Source organism: Anomaloglossus baeobatrachus, chromosome 4, assembly GCF_048569485.1.
Source record: "Anomaloglossus baeobatrachus isolate aAnoBae1 chromosome 4, aAnoBae1.hap1, whole genome shotgun sequence".
NCBI lineage: Eukaryota > Metazoa > Chordata > Amphibia > Anura > Aromobatidae > Anomaloglossus > Anomaloglossus baeobatrachus.
Window position 1 is genome coordinate 695,162,002 of NC_134356.1, and position 19,135 is coordinate 695,181,136.

The 19,135-nt window shown below is 42.6% G+C and overlaps 1 protein-coding gene across 1 annotated transcript in view; it reads right to left on the minus strand.

Moving 5' to 3' along the window:
- Nucleotides 1-7,037: 7,037 nt before the first annotated feature.
- Nucleotides 7,038-19,135, minus strand: part of LOC142303008 (olfactory receptor 1500-like) — a 40,705-nt gene continuing 28,607 nt past the window's right edge. Inside the window, exons 2-3 of the mRNA XM_075344109.1 lie at nucleotides 9,410-9,543; nucleotides 7,038-7,973 (exon numbers count right to left, since the gene is read on the minus strand). Of these exons, the coding sequence (XP_075200224.1) occupies nucleotides 7,038-7,973; nucleotides 9,410-9,543 (1,070 nt within the window). The remainder of the gene's footprint in view (nucleotides 7,974-9,409; nucleotides 9,544-19,135) is intronic.

Here is a 19,135-nt window from a genome sequence, read left to right on the forward strand (position 1 = left end):
TGATGCAGATGCAAACAACTGTAATTGGGTGACACCTCTGGGGAATGAAGTGTGTGTGATGTTGAGGTGGAGATAGAAGAGGCAGTGGAGTAGAAGCCACTTTATGCAGCTCTTGCCATCCACTCTAGCACCTGCTGTTTATAGGGGTACATAAATTGGCATATAAAATGGTCTCTACCATATAGTCAGTTTTTCAGACTTCAGAGAGTCAATACAATATGCACGATTTTTTGACTCAGGCGTCAGAATTAAAACACGCCTTTCAATTAGAGGTAACACAGAGCTAGTAACAAGACCCATGACTATGTTTACATACTTTTCAGCAGCCAGTAATACGTAGCAATACCTATTTACATGCTTCACTGGCAACTTTTTAGCAGGCACTACAAGTACCCATACCGATTTCTATTAGGAAATGTGCTGATATGCGGCACACACATCTTTGAGAACAGTGCATATGACTATTGTACACTATTGCTCTCCTATCTATGTGAACTTCGAAGCATTAAACCTGTAGTTAATCTCACCTACAATGCACATTGACATCTGCCTCCTGGTTCAAGATATTTTCCTTTATTCAATATTAAATTAAAGGGGTAATACTAAGAAAAGAGGCTTAAAAAAATTGCTCTGTGAGGAGCTCTCCACCTCTACATCCACCTCTACCTCCTTCTCAACTTGGATCAATTTTTTTAATCATTTTTTGTTAATTTAGATGGGTTTTGTGTGCTCTATGGGGAAATTGTAAGCAGGCTCTGTGGTGGCACTCCTAAAATGCTGCACATATCAAAGTATCACTTTATTGAACCTTCTATGACCTACATGCCCATATAAACATCTTAGAAGGGTTGATCCTACTGACAGATGCCTTTTCAGGTTTCTGAAACTGAAATGATATCTGAGAAAGAAGGTTGCAAAATCAATAGGTTGCTCATTAATTTTTGAGACCCATATCAATAAAATATATTAGTAGGGCTGTGGGATAATTATAAAAACTCTAGATTCTGGGTAATAAATAGTGAGTTGTGATTCTTTATTGACGCCCGCTCTTTAACAAATAGGTCATAATTTCCAAAAATAAAATTTTAAAAATTCTACACTCACATTTTACTACACTCACATCCCTGCAGGAAGGCTTGCACTGTGTACTAGAAGCAGTGACTCCAGATCGTGGGCACATAGCCTAAAAGTGAGACATTTGGCAACACAGCAACATTTTTGTGAAAAACCTGTGGATTCAAAATGCTCACTATACCCCTGAATAAAATCCTTGAGGGGGTCTAGTTTCCTAAATGGGGTCACTTCTAGGGTTTTCTGATATATATTGTAGGTACCCTAGGGGCCCTACAAATGAAACTTGGTACACGCAATTTATTTAAACTTTTCCAAAAATTCAAATGGTGCTCCTTCTTTTCCAAGCCCTACCATTTGTCCAAACAGAGGTTTTTGGCCACATGTGGGGTATCCCTGCGCTCATAAGAAATTGGATAAAAAACTATTTGGTCCACTTTTTGGAGTGGAAAAAAATTAGACATTTGGTGCTAAAACTATTTTTTTGTGAAAAAAATGAAAAGTTTTAATATAACAACCTAAGGTTATCAAATTCTGTGAAGTAGCTATGGCTTCAAAATCCTCACTATACACATGGATAAAATTGTTGAGGGGTCTAGTTTCCAGAATTAGGTTACTTGTGGGGGAGCTCCACTGTTTAGGCTCCTCAAGAGCTCTCCAAGCATGACATGGCATTTGCTAATGATTCCAGCCAATTTTGCAGTCAAATTGCGCTGATTCACTTCCAAGCCCTGACGTGCACCCAAACAGTTGATTTCTACAACATATGAGGTATCGGCAATCTCAGGAGAAATTGCACAATGAACTTTATGGTGCATTTTTTCCTCTCACCCTTGAGGAAAAAAAAAGCTATCTGGTTGAGGTAACAATGTTATGGTAAAATGTATTTTTTATTTTCATGGCTCAATGTTATAAAATTCTGTGAAGCCCCTGGGGGTTCAAAGTTCTTACCAAACAGCTACATAAATTCATTGAGGGGTCTAGTTTAAAAAATTGGGTCACTTGTAGGGGAGCTCCTCTGCATAGGCACTTTAAGGGTTTTCCAAATGCAACATGGCATCTGCTAATGATTCCAGTCAATTTTATAGTCAAATGGTGCTCCTTCCCTTTCGAGCCTTGTCATGTGCGTAAACAGTGGATTTCCACTGATATAAGGTATTAGCGTACTCAAGATAAATTGCAAAATAAATGTTATAGTGCATTTTTTCTTGATACTCTTGTGAAAAAAAGCTATCTGGTTAAAGTAACAATTTTGTGGTAAAACGTATTTTTTTATTTTCACGTCTCCATGTTATAAAATTCAATGAAGCACCCGGGGGTTCAACATACTCAACAAACATTTAGTTAAATTTCTTGAAGGGTCTGGTTTCCAAAATGTGGTCACTTGTGGGGGTTTCTGCTGTTTAGGTACCTTAGGGGCCCACAAAATGCAACATGGTACCCGCAACCTTTTTCAGTCAAATTTGCTTTCCAAAATTCAAATAATGCTCTTTCCATACCGAGCCCTCCCATTTGTCCAAACAGAGGTTTCTGAGTGCATATGGGGTATCACTACACTCATACTAAAGTGGATAACGAACTGTGGGGTCCACTTTTTGGTGTTATCTCTTGAAAAAAGTGAAAAATTTGGTGCTAAAGCAAAATTCTTTGAGAAAAAAATGAAAATATTCAATATGACGACCTAATGTTATCAAATTCTGTGAAGTACCTGTTGGTTCAAAATGCTCACTGTACCTCAAAACAAAATCTTTGTGGGGTCTAGTTTCCAAGATGAGGTAATTTGTGGGAGGTTTCTGCTGTTTAGGTATCTTAACCTTTTCATGACACATGACGTACTGGGTACTTCATGGATTATGTTAGGTTAATGCTCACGGGCTGCCGTGGGCAGTCCATGTCGATCCGCACACATATGAGCTGATTTCAACAGCTGAAATGTATGCCTGCTAGTCACTAGTGGAATCACGTTCCACCCGCCACTATTAACCCCTTACATCTAAGTACCAAAATCTGGCAGTGAGATGTATACGCGCGCATATGATCACGTGACTTCTGGTGGTTGCCATGGTAGCACAGGATTATGTGATGACACCTGTAGCCATCATGAATCATCGGAAGAGCTCCGGCAGTGAGCGTAAAGCAGCATATTTGCAGATCTCAGCTGTGTAGCTGTGATCTGGAGAAATGGAAGAGCGATTAGACTGCTGATCATTAAGTTCCCCTAAGGGACCTAGTAAAATAAAAAAAAAAAAAGCAAAAAAAAGTTTTAAAAAATGTAAAAAAAAATAAAAAAATAAAAGTAGTTCAAATAACCCCCCATTCGCCCCATTGAAAATTAAAGGGTTAAAAAAAATACACATATTTGGTATTGCCGTGTTCAGAAATGCCTGATTGATCAAAATATAAAAACAATTAAACTGATCAGTAAACGGCGTAGCGGCAAAAAATTCCAAACGCCAAAATTACGTTTTTTGGTTGCTGCAAATTTGGCGCAAAATGCAATAACACGCGATAAAATGATCTGCGCAAAAATGGTACTGTAAAAAATGTCAGCTCAAAGCGCAAAAAAATAAGCCATCACTGATCCAGAAAAATGAGAACGCTAGGGTTTCGGAAAACGGCGCAAAACGTTGTGAATTTTTCTTAACCCCTTAGCTACAAGTAAAGCTATACATTTTTGGTATCTACAAACTTACACCGACCTGAGGCATCACAGCATCACATCAGTATTACCATATAGTGAACACAGTGAATAAAATATCCCAAAAACTATTGTTTTTTTTTAGTACAGTTTTTCCACACTTTAAATTTTTTTGTTCTCCAGTACACTATATGGTAAAACCTATGGTTTAATTTGAAAGTATAAATTGTCCCGCAAAAAAACAATCCCTGATATGGGAAGATTGACAGAAAAATAAAAACGTTTCGGCACTCGGAAGAAAGAGAGAAAAAAAAAACGGGGGTGAAGGGGTTAAGGGCCCAGCAAATGCAACATGGTGACCACAATCTATTTCCGACAAATATGTGTTCTACCATTAAAATATTGCTCTTTCTGTTCCGGTGCCACCGATTTGTCTAAAAAGTTGTTTCTGACCACATGTGGGGTATCAGCTTATTCATAAGAAAGTGGGTAACAATTTGGGGTGCGTATTGTTGTATTTCTACTAAAAGTGAATAAATTAGGGCTAATGTCACATTTTTAGGTAAAATGATATTTTTGTTTTTTCACTCAACATCCCTTTAGTTCCTGTGAAGCACACGAAGGGTTAATAAAGTTCTTGGATGTGGTTTTGAGTACATTGAGGGCTGCAGTTTTTGGAATGGTGGCACTTTTGGATATTTTCTTTCACCTAGGGTTATCAAAATCACTTCAAATGTGATGTGATCCATAAAAAAAATGTTTTTTTAAATTTTGTTGAAAAAAAGGGAAATTGCTGATGAACCTTGAACACTTATAGACCTCAGCAAGCAATAAATACAAGGCAGTGAATCTAAATTTTAACAGAATATACCTTAATTCTAAAGTTAAATTTTTTTTTTTATCAAATATTAAAATTCAAAATGATAAATCTCATCCCACACACCGAAAACAAAGACAATTACAAAAGCAAACACAAACTTGACTATAGGATATCTCGGGTAAGGGGCCCTTCTAACTTCTCAACCCCCAACCTTTTTGGTTCAAAAATTGCGTTGCTGTAAAGTAGACATGTGGGAAATGTAGTTTATTAACTATTTTGTGTGACAACTTTCTGGTTAAAGGGCATAAAAATTAAAAGTTGAAAATTTTCAAAATTTTCATCAAACTTCCAATTTTTTCATAAATAAATTAAAACATATTTTCCTATATTTATAACTTACATGAAGTACAATATGTCATGAACATTTTTTATCAGAATCACCAGGATCCGTTGAATTGTTTTAGAGTTATAACCTGTGAAAGTGACATTGGTCAGAATTGCAAAAAATGGCCTTGTCATTAAGTACAAAATTAGCTTCATCTTTAAGGGATTAAAAATGATGTAAAAATTCCTGTTAATATTTTGAGTAATGAACATTTTGAACTGTTATTTTTTAGGTTTTCTAACATATATGCCCATCAAAACATTTAGAAAACTGTGCTGTATCTTAAAAAGTTATTCGTTTTTACATTCCTTGAAAATTAAAAAAAAACTGCAAAGAATCTTCAGCTGTCCCCATTACACAAAAAGGCATAAATAATGGCAGCGCACTGTAGATATATGATAATTGCTAATAAATTATTTTTTGGGTGATGCGATCTATTAAAAGGATAGTATAAAATGTATTTTTAATTATCTATTTTTTTGTAAATTTCAGATTTATTTAAGACTAGCTGTAGTACCCGGACGTTGCCCAGGATAGTAGCTGTCTCTCTGTCTGTCTGTCTGTCTCTGACTGTCTGTATCTGCCTGTTTGTCTGTGTTTGTCTGTCTCTTTCTGTCTGTGTGTCTAACTCTGTCTCTCCCTTTCCCTGTCTGTCTCTGTCTCTATCCATGTTTGTCTCTGTCTCTATCCATGTCTATTTGTCTGTCTGTGTGTATATCTCTGTCTGTGTCTATCTCTCTGCCTGTGTCTATCTTTCTGTCTGTCCCTGTATCAGTGTCTCTGTCTGTCTATCTCTATCATTCTGTCTGTCTCTCTCTCTTTGTCTGTCTGTCTAACTCTTTGCCTGTCTCTCTCTTTCTCTGTGTCTGTCTGTCTGTCAGTCTCTTTCCCCATCTGCCTCTTTCCCCTTCTGTCTCTTTTCAGGTCTGTCTCTTTCTCCATCTGTCTCTTTCCCCATCTGTCTCTTTTCCCGTCTGTCTCTTTCTCCATCTGTTTCCCATCTTTGTCTGTCTCTGTCTCTTTCCCTGTCTATGTCTCTTTCCCTGTCTCTTTCCCTGTCTGTATGTCTCTTTCCCTATCTGTCTCTGTCTGTCTCTCTGTTTGTCTCTTTCCTTGTCTGTCTGTGCCTGTCTCTTTCCCCATCTGTCTGTGTCTGTCTGCCTCTGTCTGTCTCTTTCACTGTCTGTCTGTCTCTTTACCTGTCTGTCTCTTTACCTTTCTCCCTCTCTCTCTCTCTCTCTTTCCCTGTCTGTCTCTTTCCTTGTCTCTCTCTATCCAAATTCCCTCTGACATCTTATTACCTAACACATAAGCTTCTTATACTAACAATTTATTTTGTTCCTATAGCAACCAATCACAGCTCCCTTGTATTAATAACCTGAAAGTTGCAGATCCGTTCACTTTAATGAAAGCAGGTTTTTTGCAGAGTAACTGTAAAGTTTGGAGTTAAATTTCTGGTCAAAACATAGTCTATGATGTTCCCTGAGTAACATGGGGTGTCTGTGCAAAATTTCGTGATTGTAAATGTGACGGTGCAAATTCCTTTAGCGGACACACACACATACACACACATACACACACACACACACACACACACACACACACACACTGAGCTTTATATATTAGATTTAATAATGTCAAAACATAATAATTAAACATAATAATTGTATACTAATGTAATGCACAAAGACTCTGAAAATAACTATTACACAGTTAAATGAATAACCTGAAACATCCAAAAGTTGCTACCAGATCAGGAGAAACGTCAGAATTTAAAAATAGGACTGTGCAAGTTCAAAAGTAGAAGAATCATTAATAGATTGTACATCCAGTATTTGCATTGTTTTATTGTAAAACATCTACAAAAGTTGTTACTTTTAATCTTAGTTGTTAACTCAGGCCGCGCTCACTTCAGCAGTATTTTGCCGCAAAACCAGATCCGTCATAGATGCGTTTCAGTTCCATTCATTTACAATGGAATTGCAGCAAGATGCAGTGACATGCGGTTGTGTATGCCGCACGCAACCGCATGTCGCCGCGATTCCGTTGTAAATGAATGGAACTTAAACACATTTAAGACGGATCTGGTTTTGCGGCAAAATACCGCTGATGTGAGTGCGGCCTTAGAAGACAAAACACTTCTTAAATGTTCCTTGTAAGGCTTTTCTGATGTCTTTATTCCTCAGACTGTATATAATGGGGTTCACCAGAGGAGTAAATACAGTAAACAGCAGAGACAGGATCTTATTCATGGTTATCGTTTCTCTTCTTGTTGGAATGACATAAACAGTGAACATCGTCCAGTAGAATATGGAGACCACGGTGAGGTGGGAGCTGCAGGTGGAGAAGGCCTTATGTCTGCCGATGCTGGATGAGATCCTTAAGACAGATAAAACTATGTATGAATAAGACAATATAATTATTGTTGTTGGAATGAGGATATTAGGAACACCTATTACATAAATCCCCAAGTGGAAAATATAGGTGTCAGAACAGGAAAGTTCTAGTAAGGGGACAATATCACAGTATAAATAATCCATGGTATTTGGACCACAAAAATTCAGTTTTGCCGTTTGTATGATGTAAATAAAGAAAATAGAAAATTGAAGCAACCAACAAGTAATAGACAATGTCACACAATATGCAGTGGTCATGATAGAGGTGTAACGGAGGGGATTACAGATGGCCACATACCGGTCATACGACATCACCGCGAGAAGAGAACATTCAAATGCCTCAGAGACACTAAAAAAATATAGCTGAGTGATGCAGTCTCTAAAAGTAATGGTCCCCCCATTATATAATATAATGTGGAGCATATTGGGGACAATATCTGTGATCACCAAGATGTCAGTAATGGACAGTTGTGCGATGAAGAAGTACATCGGGGTGTGGAGGTTCTTGCTGGTGGACACCAGGGTGATGATGAGAAGATTCCCACATATTGTCCCACAATAAACTATTTGAAAAAGACAGAATAATAAGATTCTTAAATATTGGTTGACTTGAAATCCTAAAAGGAAAAACTCAGTGACTGCAGTCAGATTGTTCTTCAGTGACTAGAATGTATAATATATATGAGTGAGGAAAGTAAATCTAACAGTGTTTGCTCCTCAAATAAATAATATTGTATTAAAAACAATACTTTGATACATTTTATATGAAACAAATGACTAAGGAAAAACTTTTTTTCAAAGTGAGTAATATAATGACATTACATAATGCTTCTTTATGCAAAAGAAATCCAGAAAAATCAATAGTGGTTTACAATAACTAAGATTATTAACTTCTTCCAGTCAAACGATAGACCATAAATATTTGTGTCATCTGCATATTACTCTGCAATAATATTCTAAAATATCTGTCACGCTTGCTGGGTGTAGCAAGCATGGTGGGGTGCGTTGAGACCTATGTGTGTCTGATGCACAACAAAAACACAAAAAGGGGACACCAGGAACACAAAAAAACTGGAGACCCTTGGACTAGTGAGAGGGGTTGGTGGGACACCTCCTATTCTCACATGCAAATGACCCTCCTCTCCTAGCCAGTCCCTTTACAGTCTCTGCAACTGGCACCGAACAGGAACCTGAGACCCTTGAAAGACCCTATACAGGACCTAGCTAGAAAGGGGCAAGTGGGGTTTACTAGACCTTACTGCTGCACTATCAACACACTAGGAAAGCAAAGACAAACAGAGGGAAAGCAACACAATGGATATTGCCTGAGCACAGGAAACTACAACTGCAGAACCTTCCTCAATGGCGGCCAGAGACCAAAAGACTTTGTATCTTCAGCAGGGACTGCTGGGATACACCCCTATTTAAAACTGAAGGGCATGACTACAAAGTGAGTGAAGCTGAAAACACTCAGAAAACAACTGCTTGGAAAGGCTGCAAGAGAAAAACTGACACGTAACACTTCAGTGCCATGAAAATGAAATTCCATTTAAATGTAGAGAGCCAGAAGAGAGGTTCCAAATCAAAAGCTGCCACTGGTCTCTACATGCAGGGAGACAATTGTGACAACATCATTGCAAAGTAAGCAGCTGCTTGACATTGTGCAGCTGTGGAGTTTGGGAGACAGATGCAAACACAGCCAGACTTCCCATAGAGAAGACAGAGATGGTTTATTAAAACCTCTGTATTCCTGATTACTGTATTCACAGAGCTAAATAAATGCTGTGTAAACAGATTAGGAACTTCAAACATCACTTAGTCATCTACCTCAACAATTAAGTTATCTGCATAAAAAGGCAATTGTTAAAGGGCCTTATTTCCTCATTGCTGAAAATCTCACAGGTGACAATTGTACATGACAGCTGACATCAGTGGGAATTGTCCTCGACCCCTTTTGGAACTGATTCTCAGCCAATTACCCCCCTAAATACTGCTGTCAATCATGACACTTGTATCTAAGAGGTTAAAAAGCAGTTAAAAGTCCCATTTTGGCAGGATCGGCCCCATGTGATCATAATGTGGGGGCATTTCCATGGTACCTTGAGGTTATCTGATGACCCCATGGTACATAGGCTTGTTAGATCTTGCAATGAGCTGGGTCTAACAGACTGTGTTTCAGTGAATCTCTGACATGTCTCCTGCACTGCTGTACACACAATCGTGTACGAAACCACTGATTAGAGTAAAACATATTCATGTCTCATTGTCCGACTAACTGAAAAAAAAGTTCAATAAGATACGTAAAAAAGTTAAAAACACACAAAATAAATTAACAAAAATCACAAAAACCCACTTAAAAAAGACAGCAAATAGTCCAGCAAAAAATAAGCCCTAAAATGTCTCATTCAGAAAAAAAGTTACAGCTCCTAGAATATTACGATACAAATGAATGTAAAATATTGTTTTTAGTGTGTTAAGGGCCCGTTACAAGCAGCGGTATCGCTGGCAAGCGTACTCGCCTCCGTCGTTAGTGCGTCACGGCCAAATGGCTGCCCGTGGCTCACAATATCGTTAGGAGCCATCACACGGACTTACCTGCCAAGCGACATCGCTGTTGCCGGCGAACCACCTTTTTTCTAAGGGGGCGGTCCGTGTGGTGTCAGAGTGGTGTAACCAAGCGGCCGCCCAATAGAAGCGGAGGCGCAGAGATGAGCGGCCGTAACATCCCGCCCACCTCCTTCCTTCTGCATTGCCAGCGGCCGCAGGTAAACTGTAGTTTGTCGTTCCCAAGCTGTCACACGTAACGATGCGTGCTGCCTCGGGAATGACAAACAACCTGCGTACTCAACAATCAATGATTTTTTTAAAAGAAACGACGTGTCAACGATGGATGATTAGGTGAGTATTTTCCATCGTTAACAGTCGTTCGTAGCTGTCACATGCAATGATGTCGCTAACGATACTGGATGTGCGTCACGGAATCCATGACCCCGGTGATATATCGTTAGATACAGTTAGGTCCAGAAATATTTGGACAGTGACACAATTTTCGCGAGTTGGGCTCTGCATGCCACCACATTGGATTTGAAATGAAACCTCTACAACAGAATTCAAGTGCAGATTGTAACGTTTAATTTGAAGGTTTGAACAAAAATATCTGATAGAAATTGTAGTAATTGTCACATTTCTTTATAAACACTCCACATTTTAGGAGGTCAAAAGTAATTGGACAAATAAACCAAACCCAAACAAAATATTTTTATTTTCAGTATTTTGTTGCGAATCCTTTGGAGGCAATCACTGCCTTAAGTCTGGAACCCATGGACATCACCAAACGCTGGGTTTCCTCCTTCTTAATGCTTTGCCAGGCCTTTACAGCCACAGCCTTCAGGTCTTGTCTGTTTGTGGGTCTTTCCGTCTTAAGTCTAGATTTGAGCAAGTGAAATGCATGCTCAATTGGGTTAAGATCTGGTGATTGACTTGGCCATTGCAGAATGTTCCACTTTTTTGCACTCATGAACTCCTGGGTAGCTTTGGCTGTATGCTTGGGGTCATTGTCCATCTGTACTATGAAGCGCCGTCCGATCAACTTTGCGGCATTTGGCTGAATCTGGGCTGAAAGTATATCCCGGTACACTTCAGAATTCATCCGGCTACTCTTGTCTGCTGTTATGTCATCAATAAACACAAGTGACCCAGTGCCATTGAAAGCCATGCATGCCCATGCCATCACGTTGCCTCCACCATATTTTACAGAGGATGTGGTGTGCCTTGGATCATGTGCCGTTCCCTTTCTTCTCCAAACTTTTTTCTTCCCATCATTCTGGTACAGGTTGATCTTTGTCTCATCTGTCCATAGAATACTTTTCCAGAACTGAGCTGGCTTCATGAGGTGTTTTTCAGCAAATTTAACTCTGGCCTGTCTATTTTTGGAATTGATGAATGGTTTGAATCTAGATGTGAACCCTTTGTATTTACTTTCATGGAGTCTTCTCTTTACTGTTGACTTAGAGACACATACACCTACTTCACTGAGAGTGTTCTGGACTTCAGTTGATGTTGTGAACGGGTTCTTCTTCACCAAAGAAAGTATGCGGCGATCATCCACCATTGTTGTCATCCGTGGACGCCCAGGCCTTTTTGAGTTCCCAAGCTCACCAGTCAATTCCTTTTTTCTCAGAATGTACCCGACTGTTGATTTTGCTACTCCAAGCATGTCTGCTATCTCTCTGATGGATTTTTTCTTTTTTTTCAGCCTCAGGATTAGAGTTGAGCGCGGTTCGTGGTTCGTGGTTCTCCAGTTCTAGGCTCGAGTGATTTTGGGGCATGTTCTAGATCGAACTAGAACTCGAGCTTTTTGCAAAAGCTCGATAGTTCTAGAAACGTTCGAGAACGGTTCTAGCAGCAAAAAAACAGCTAAATCCTAGCTTGGTTTCTGCTGTAATAGTGTAAGTCACTCTGTGAATCACACTATTATGACATTTCAGTGTATAGTGTGCGTGAACAGCGCCTTCAGATCACTGCTGTTTGTATAATGGCGATCGCCATTTTTTTTTTTTTTCTTGTCTTCCTTCCCTAAGCGCGCGCGTCTTGTGGGGCGGGCCAGCATGTCAGCCAATCCCAGACACACACACAGCTAAGTGGACTTTGAGCCAGAGAAGCAACGGCATGCGTGATAGGATGTCCATGTCACATGTCCCTGCATTATAAAACCGGACATTTTCTTACAGGACGCCATTATCTGCCTTCTGCGTCTTTGGTGTCAGACATCACTGTCGCAGCTCCGTGCTCCTGAGTCCTATAGCCGATACAGCTGTATGCGCTGCATACACAGCGTTAGACAGCATAGGGAGAGCACTTTATAGCAGTCCTTTTAAGGGCTCAAACCGGCAGGGTCAGAGTTAAGGTGACAGGTCCTGAAAACAGCGCCAGCGTCTGTGCAGCCAAGGTCAGGGATTTCCTCCCTGCATTTCAGCATTAGGAGGGAATAGAAAGGCAGGCTTCCATTCCTCTACCCAGAGCACCACAATCCTGCCACTGTACCCCCTTGTCCTCTGCACACTCCAACTAATTATAACTAAGCCATTATACTAGCAAACACTCAGTGTACCTAGTGGCATCCTATACGTGGCTATTGGACTTTGCTATAGTCCCACTAGTGCCAAGACATTTGCAGAGCGCATCTGCCTGCGTTGCACACTCCAACTAATTATAACTAAGCCATTATACTAGCAAACACTCAGTGTACCTAGTGGCATCCTATACGTGGCTATTGGACTTTGCTATAGTCCCACTAGTGCCAAGACATTTGCAGAGCGCATCTGCCTGCGTTGCACACTCCAACTCATTATAACTAAGCCATTATACTAGCAAACACTCAGTGTACCTAGTGGCATCCTATACGTGGCTATTGGACTTTGCTATTATCCCACTAGTGCCAAGACATTTGCAGAGCGCATCTGCCTGCGTTGCACACTCCAACTAATTATAACTAAGCCATTATACTAGCAAACACTCAGTGTACCTAGTGGCATCCTATACGTGGCTATTGGACTTTGCTATAGTCCCACTAGTGCCAAGACATTTGCAGAGCGCATCTGCCTGCGTTGCACACTCCAACTCATTATAACTAAGCCATTATACTAGCAAACACTCAGTGTACCTAGTGGCATCCTATACGTGGCTATTGGACTTTGCTATAGTCCCACTAGTGCCAAGACATTTGCAGAGCGCATCTGCCTGCGTTGCACACTCCAACTCATTATAACTAAGCCATTATACTAGCACACACTCAGTGTACCTAGTGGCATCCTATACGTGGCTATTGGACTTTGCTATAGTCCCACTAGTGCCAAGACATTTGCAGAGCGCATCTGCCTGCGTTGCTCACTCCAACTAATTATAACTAAGCCATTATACTAGCAAACACTCAGTGTACCTAGTGGCATCCTATACGTGGCTATTGGACTTTGCTATAGTCCCACTAGTGCCAAGACATTTGCAGAGCGCATCTGCCTGCGTTGCACACTCCAACTAATTATAACTAAGCCATTATACTAGCAAACACTCAGTGTACCTAGTGGCATCCTATACGTGGCTATTGGACTTTGCTATAGTCCCACTAGTGCCAAGACATTTGCAGAGCGCATCTGCCTGCGTTGCACACTCCAACTAATTATAACTAAGCCATTATACTAGCAAACACTCAGTGTACCTAGTGGCATCCTATACGTGGCTATTGGACTTTGCTATAGTCCCACTAGTGCCAAGACATTTGCAGAGCGCATCTGCCTGCGTTGCACACTCCAACTAAATATAACTAAGCCATTATACTAGCAAACACTCAGTGTACCTAGTGGCATCCTATACGTGGCTATTGGACTTTGCTATAGTCCCACTAGTGCCAAGACATTTGCAGAGCGCATCTGCCTGCGTTGCACACTCCAACTCATTATAACTAAGCCATTATACTAGCAAACACTCAGTGTACCTAGTGGCATCCTATACGTGGCTATTGGACTTTGCTATAGTCCCACTAGTGCCAAGACATTTGCAGAGCGCATCTGCCTGCGTTGCACACTCCAACTAATTATAACTAAGCCATTATACTAGCAAACACTCAGTGTACCTAGTGGCATCCTATACGTGGCTATTGGACTTTGCTATAGTCCCACTAGTGCCAAGACATTTGCAGAGCGCATCTGCCTGCGTTGCACACTCTAACTAATTATAACTAAGCCATTATACTAGCAAACACTCAGTGTACCTAGTGGCATCCTATACGTGGCTATTGGACTTTGCTATAGTCCCACTAGTGCCAAGACATTTGCAGAGCGCATCTGCCTGCGTTGCACACTCCAACTAATTATAACTAAGCCATTATACTAGCAAACACTCAGTGTACCTAGTGGCATCCTATACGTGGCTATTGGACTTTGCTATAGTCCCACTAGTGCCAAGACATTTGCAGAGCGCATCTGCCTGCGTTGCACACTCCAACTAATTATAACTAAGCCATTATACTAGCAAACACTCAGTGTACCTAGTGGCATCCTATACGTGGCTATTGGACTTTGCTATAGTCCCACTAGTGCCAAGACATTTGCAGAGCGCATCTGCCTGCGTTGCACACTCCAACTCATTATAACTAAGTTGCATTGTCAGGGATATTTATTCTTTATTATTCTGCTGTTAATAAAGCTAGACCACCACTGCAATCTTCACCACCTCTCAATTTTTACTACCACATTTTCAGTCCACAATCTTGTCGCAATCAACATGAGTGGCAAAATGACAGATGCTGGTGGAAAGGGGAAGAGGCGTGGTGGAAAAGGCAAAAAAGGTTTTGTCCGTGGGGAAGGTGGCAAAGCTCCTTTATCATCTGCTGAAGATAGACAATCTACCAGCAAAAGTAAGATGTCTACTACTTACCGTGGACAATCCGATGTGCTCCCTTTTTTACGGACACGAACAACAGGAAGAAAGGTAGATGATGGGCAAAAAAGGAAAATGCTTGAATGGATCTCAAGTGGTCCAACAAGTGCCCTCTCAGCCACTTCAAGTACCGCATCCAAAAAACACCAGTCCTCTGAGTTGTCATCCCAATCACACTTGATTTCTCCCAGCTCTGAAGTCTCCATCAGCCCTGCACAGTATGGTGGAACTGAGATGGCTGAGTCTGCAGAGCTGTTCAGTCACACTATAGCCTGGGAATCAGAGGTCTGCTCCCAAGCTACAGTGAGTACAGAACAGGAAATGGTCTGCAGTGATGCCCAGAACCTTTGTGACTCTGATTCAGGCCGTGAGGACCAAGATTCTGAGCATAATGTTGACCCTTTGTCACAAACTGTAACACCTGTGGTTATAGACAATGAGGAACATACTGATGAAGATGAGACGCAGATACCAAATTGGGATGACAACTTAAATATTCGGTCAGGGCAAGAAGAGGCTCGGTCTGAGGGGGAGGGGAGTGCAAACACAACAATTGATGATGACGTTCTAGATCCCACCTACTGTCAACCCCCAGTCAGGCACTCGAGGAGGTCAACAGAGGCGGTGGAGGAGGATGCAACCGACGACGAAGTTACCTTGCGCCTTCCTGGACAGAGTCGGAGCACTGGTAGCATGTCTACAACTGCATCCTCAGCCACCACTCTGCCTATGAGCATTATTCGGGGTGGATCAACAGGTCGCATGGCCTCTAAGCCTTGCCTAGCCTGGTCCTTTTTTGACATAGAAAAAGATCGCCCAACTCATGTGATATCTAACATTTGTCATGATTCTCTTAGTAGAGGTCAAAACCTCAGCAGTTTGACAACTTCTTCCATGAATCGTCACATGAATAAATATCATAGGTCCCGGTGGGAAGCTCACCGTGCTGCAATGCGGCCTAGCGGAGCGAACCATCCACCGCCCGCCCCTTCCAGTGCATCCGCACGCTCTTCATCTTCTAGGACTGTGGGGACAGCTGTCACACCTGTTTTTCCACGTAAAACTTCCACCACTGTAACCGCAACAGGCAGTTTGCTTGTAAGGTCGTCAGTTGGTTTGGAAGGGGAAACAAGTGAGTGTGTACAGCTCTCTCAGACATCGATAGCACCAACGTTGGATGAAGGCAACATCATGTCTCCGCCTGCAGTTTCCTCACTAACCTGCATTTTTCCAGGGACACCCTACTCAACACCGTCTACACACAGCAGCCAGATCTCTGTCCCTCAGATGTGGTCAAATAAAAGGCCACTTCCTCCGACCCATGACAAAGCTAAGAGGTTGACTCTATCCCTCTGTAAGCTGTTGGCTACCGAAATGCTGCCTTTCCGCCTAGTGGACACACAGGATTTTTGAGACCTTATGTCTGTCGCTGTGCCCTAGTACCAGATGCCTAGTCGCCACTACTTCTCTAAGAAAGGTGTGCCCGCGCTACACCAGCATGTCGCACACAACATCACCGCTTCCTTGAGAAACTCTGTGTGTGAACGGGTGCATTTCACCACCGATATTTGGACCAGTAAGCATGGACAGGGACGTTACATGTCGCTGACTGGGCACTGGGTAACTATGGTGATAGATGGTGAAGGGTCTGCTGCACAAGTCTTGCCGTCCCCACGACTTGTGTGTCAATCCTCTGTCTGTCCAAGTTCCGCCACAGCTTCTGCATCCTCCACCTCATCTGGGTCCTCCACCTCCGCCCCAAGCCTGCCTGGTCAGGCCACCAGCGTTCTCACTGCGCAGAAAAAATCACGCACCCCTCATTACTATGCTGGCAGCAGAGCGCAACGGCATCCGGCGGTCTTTAGCTTGACATGTCTTGGGAATAAGAGTCACACAGCTGAGGAGTTGTGGTCAGCTCTGCGGTCCGAGTTTAATAAATGGTTGTCTCCACTCAACCTGCAGCCTGGTAAGGCCGTGTGCGACAATGCTGCAAACCTCGGTGCGGCACTTCGCCTGGGCAAGGTGACACACGTACCTTGTATGGCTCACGTGTTGAACCTTGTCGTCCAGCAATTTTTAACACACTATCCCGGCCTAGATGGCCTTCTGAACAGGGCACGAAAACTGTCAGCTCACTTCCGCCGTTCAAGCGCCGCAGCAGAGCGACTTGCATCGCTCCAGAAGTCTTTCGGCCTGCCGGTTCATCGCCTGAAATGCGATGTGGCGACACGCTGGAATTCAACTCTCCACATGTTACAGCGACTGTGGCAGCACCGCAGAGCCCTGGTGCAATACGTCATGACGTATAGCCTGGGCCAACTAGATGCAGAGGTGGGGCAGATCACCCTGATGGAGTGGTCTCAGATCAAGGACCTATGCACCCTTCTGCACAGTTTCGACATGGCGACGAATATGTTTAGCGCTGACAATGCCATTATCAGCATGACGATTCCAGTCATTTACATGCTGAAGCACACGCTAAACACTATTCGGAGTCAGGGGGTGGGACAACATGAAGGGAAGGAACTACAGGAGGATTCATATGCGCAAGGGACAACAACATCACCAAGGTCCAGACATTCATCATCACCAACGCAGCAGGCATGGGACCATGGGGGACAGGGATCGACAAGGGCGCATAGTAGCAGGCGAAATGTTGAGCAAGGTGCAGGAGAACATGAAGAAATGGAGGACGAACTGTCCATGGACATGGAAGACTCAGCGGATGAGGGAGACCTTGGTCAAATTTCAGTTGAAAGAGGTTGGGGGGAGATGTCAGAGGAAGAAAGAACGGGTAGCACCTCTATGCCACAAACACAGCGTGGACTTGGTCCGCATGGCTGCGCAAGACACATGAGTGCCTTTTTGTTGCACTACCTCCAACATGACAGTCGTATTGTCAAAATTAGAAGTGATGATGACTACTGGATTGCCACACTATTAGATCCCCGGTACAAGTCCAAATTTTGTGACATAATTCCAGCCATAGAAAGGGACGCACGTATGCAGGAGTATCAGCAGAAGCTGTTACTCGATCTTAGCTCGGCTTTTCCACCAAACAACCGTGCAGATGCAGGGAGGGAATCTCCCAGTTGTAACTTGACAAACATGGGACGGTCTCGTCATCTTCAACAGTCTACCCGTACCAGTAGGACCGTATCTGGTGCCGGTAACAGCAATTTTATGGAATCTTTTCATAATTTTTTTAGACCCTCTTTTGCAAGGCCACCAGAGACAACAAGTCTGACACATACTCAACGGCTGGAGAGGATGATACAGGAGTATCTCCAAATGAACATCGATGCCATGACTGTGCAACTGGAGCCTTGCTCCTTTTGGGCTTCAAACCTAGAAAAATGGCCAGAGCTCGCAACTTACGCCTTGGAGATTTTGTCGTGTCCAGCTGCCAGCGTTGTCTCTGAACGTGTATTCAGTGCTGCTGGGTGTGTGCTGACAGATAAGCGCACGCGTCTATCCAGTGACAATGTGGACAGACTGACGTTCATCAAAATGAACAAGTCATGGATCCAGAAGGAATTTACTACCCCTGTGTCATCCTGGGGAGAGTAAATGCTTGTTGATTTTGAATGTGCTTGATGCAAATCAAAACATCCTGTTTGCAACTAGGGCCCAAGTGCTGCCACTGATGGGGTGGGTGTCTGTGTGGCCCAATTTTTGGAAAAAAGGGAGGCTCCGCTTGGAGTAACCCTTGCTTGCTGTGTTTTTAAAAGAAGCCAAGATGAACAGAGCTGGGATCAGGAAAGACTTTGCTACCTACCCCGGTGTCATCCTGGGGACGGATAAGAATGGCGTATTTTTGAATGTGCTTGATGCAAATCAAAACATCCTGTTTGCAACTAGGGCCCAAGTGCTGCCACTGATGGGGTGGGTGTCTGTGTGGCCCAATTTTTGGAAAAAAGGGAGGCTCCGCTTGGAGTAACCCTTGCTTGCTGTGTTTGTAAAAGAAGCCAAGATGAACAGAGCTGGGATCAGGAAAGACTTTGCTACCTACCCCGGTGTCATCCTGTGGACGGATAAGAATGGCGTATTTTTGAATGTGCTTGATGCAAATGTAGCTGTGAAGTATACAACTGGGGCACAACTGCTGCCACTGAAGGGGTGGGTGTGTGTGGGGCCCAATTTTTGGAAAAAAGGGAGACTCCACTTGGAGTAACCCTTGCTTACATTGTTTTTAAAAGAAGCTAAGATGAACAAGTCATGGGTCAGCAAAGACTTTATCTACCTACCCCGGTGTCATCCTGGGGACGGATAAGAATGGCGTATTTTTGAATGTGCTTGATGCAAATCAAAACATCCTGTTTGCAACTAGGGCCCAAGTGCTGCCACTGATGGGGTGGGTGTCTGTGTGGCCCAATTTTTGGAAAAAAGGG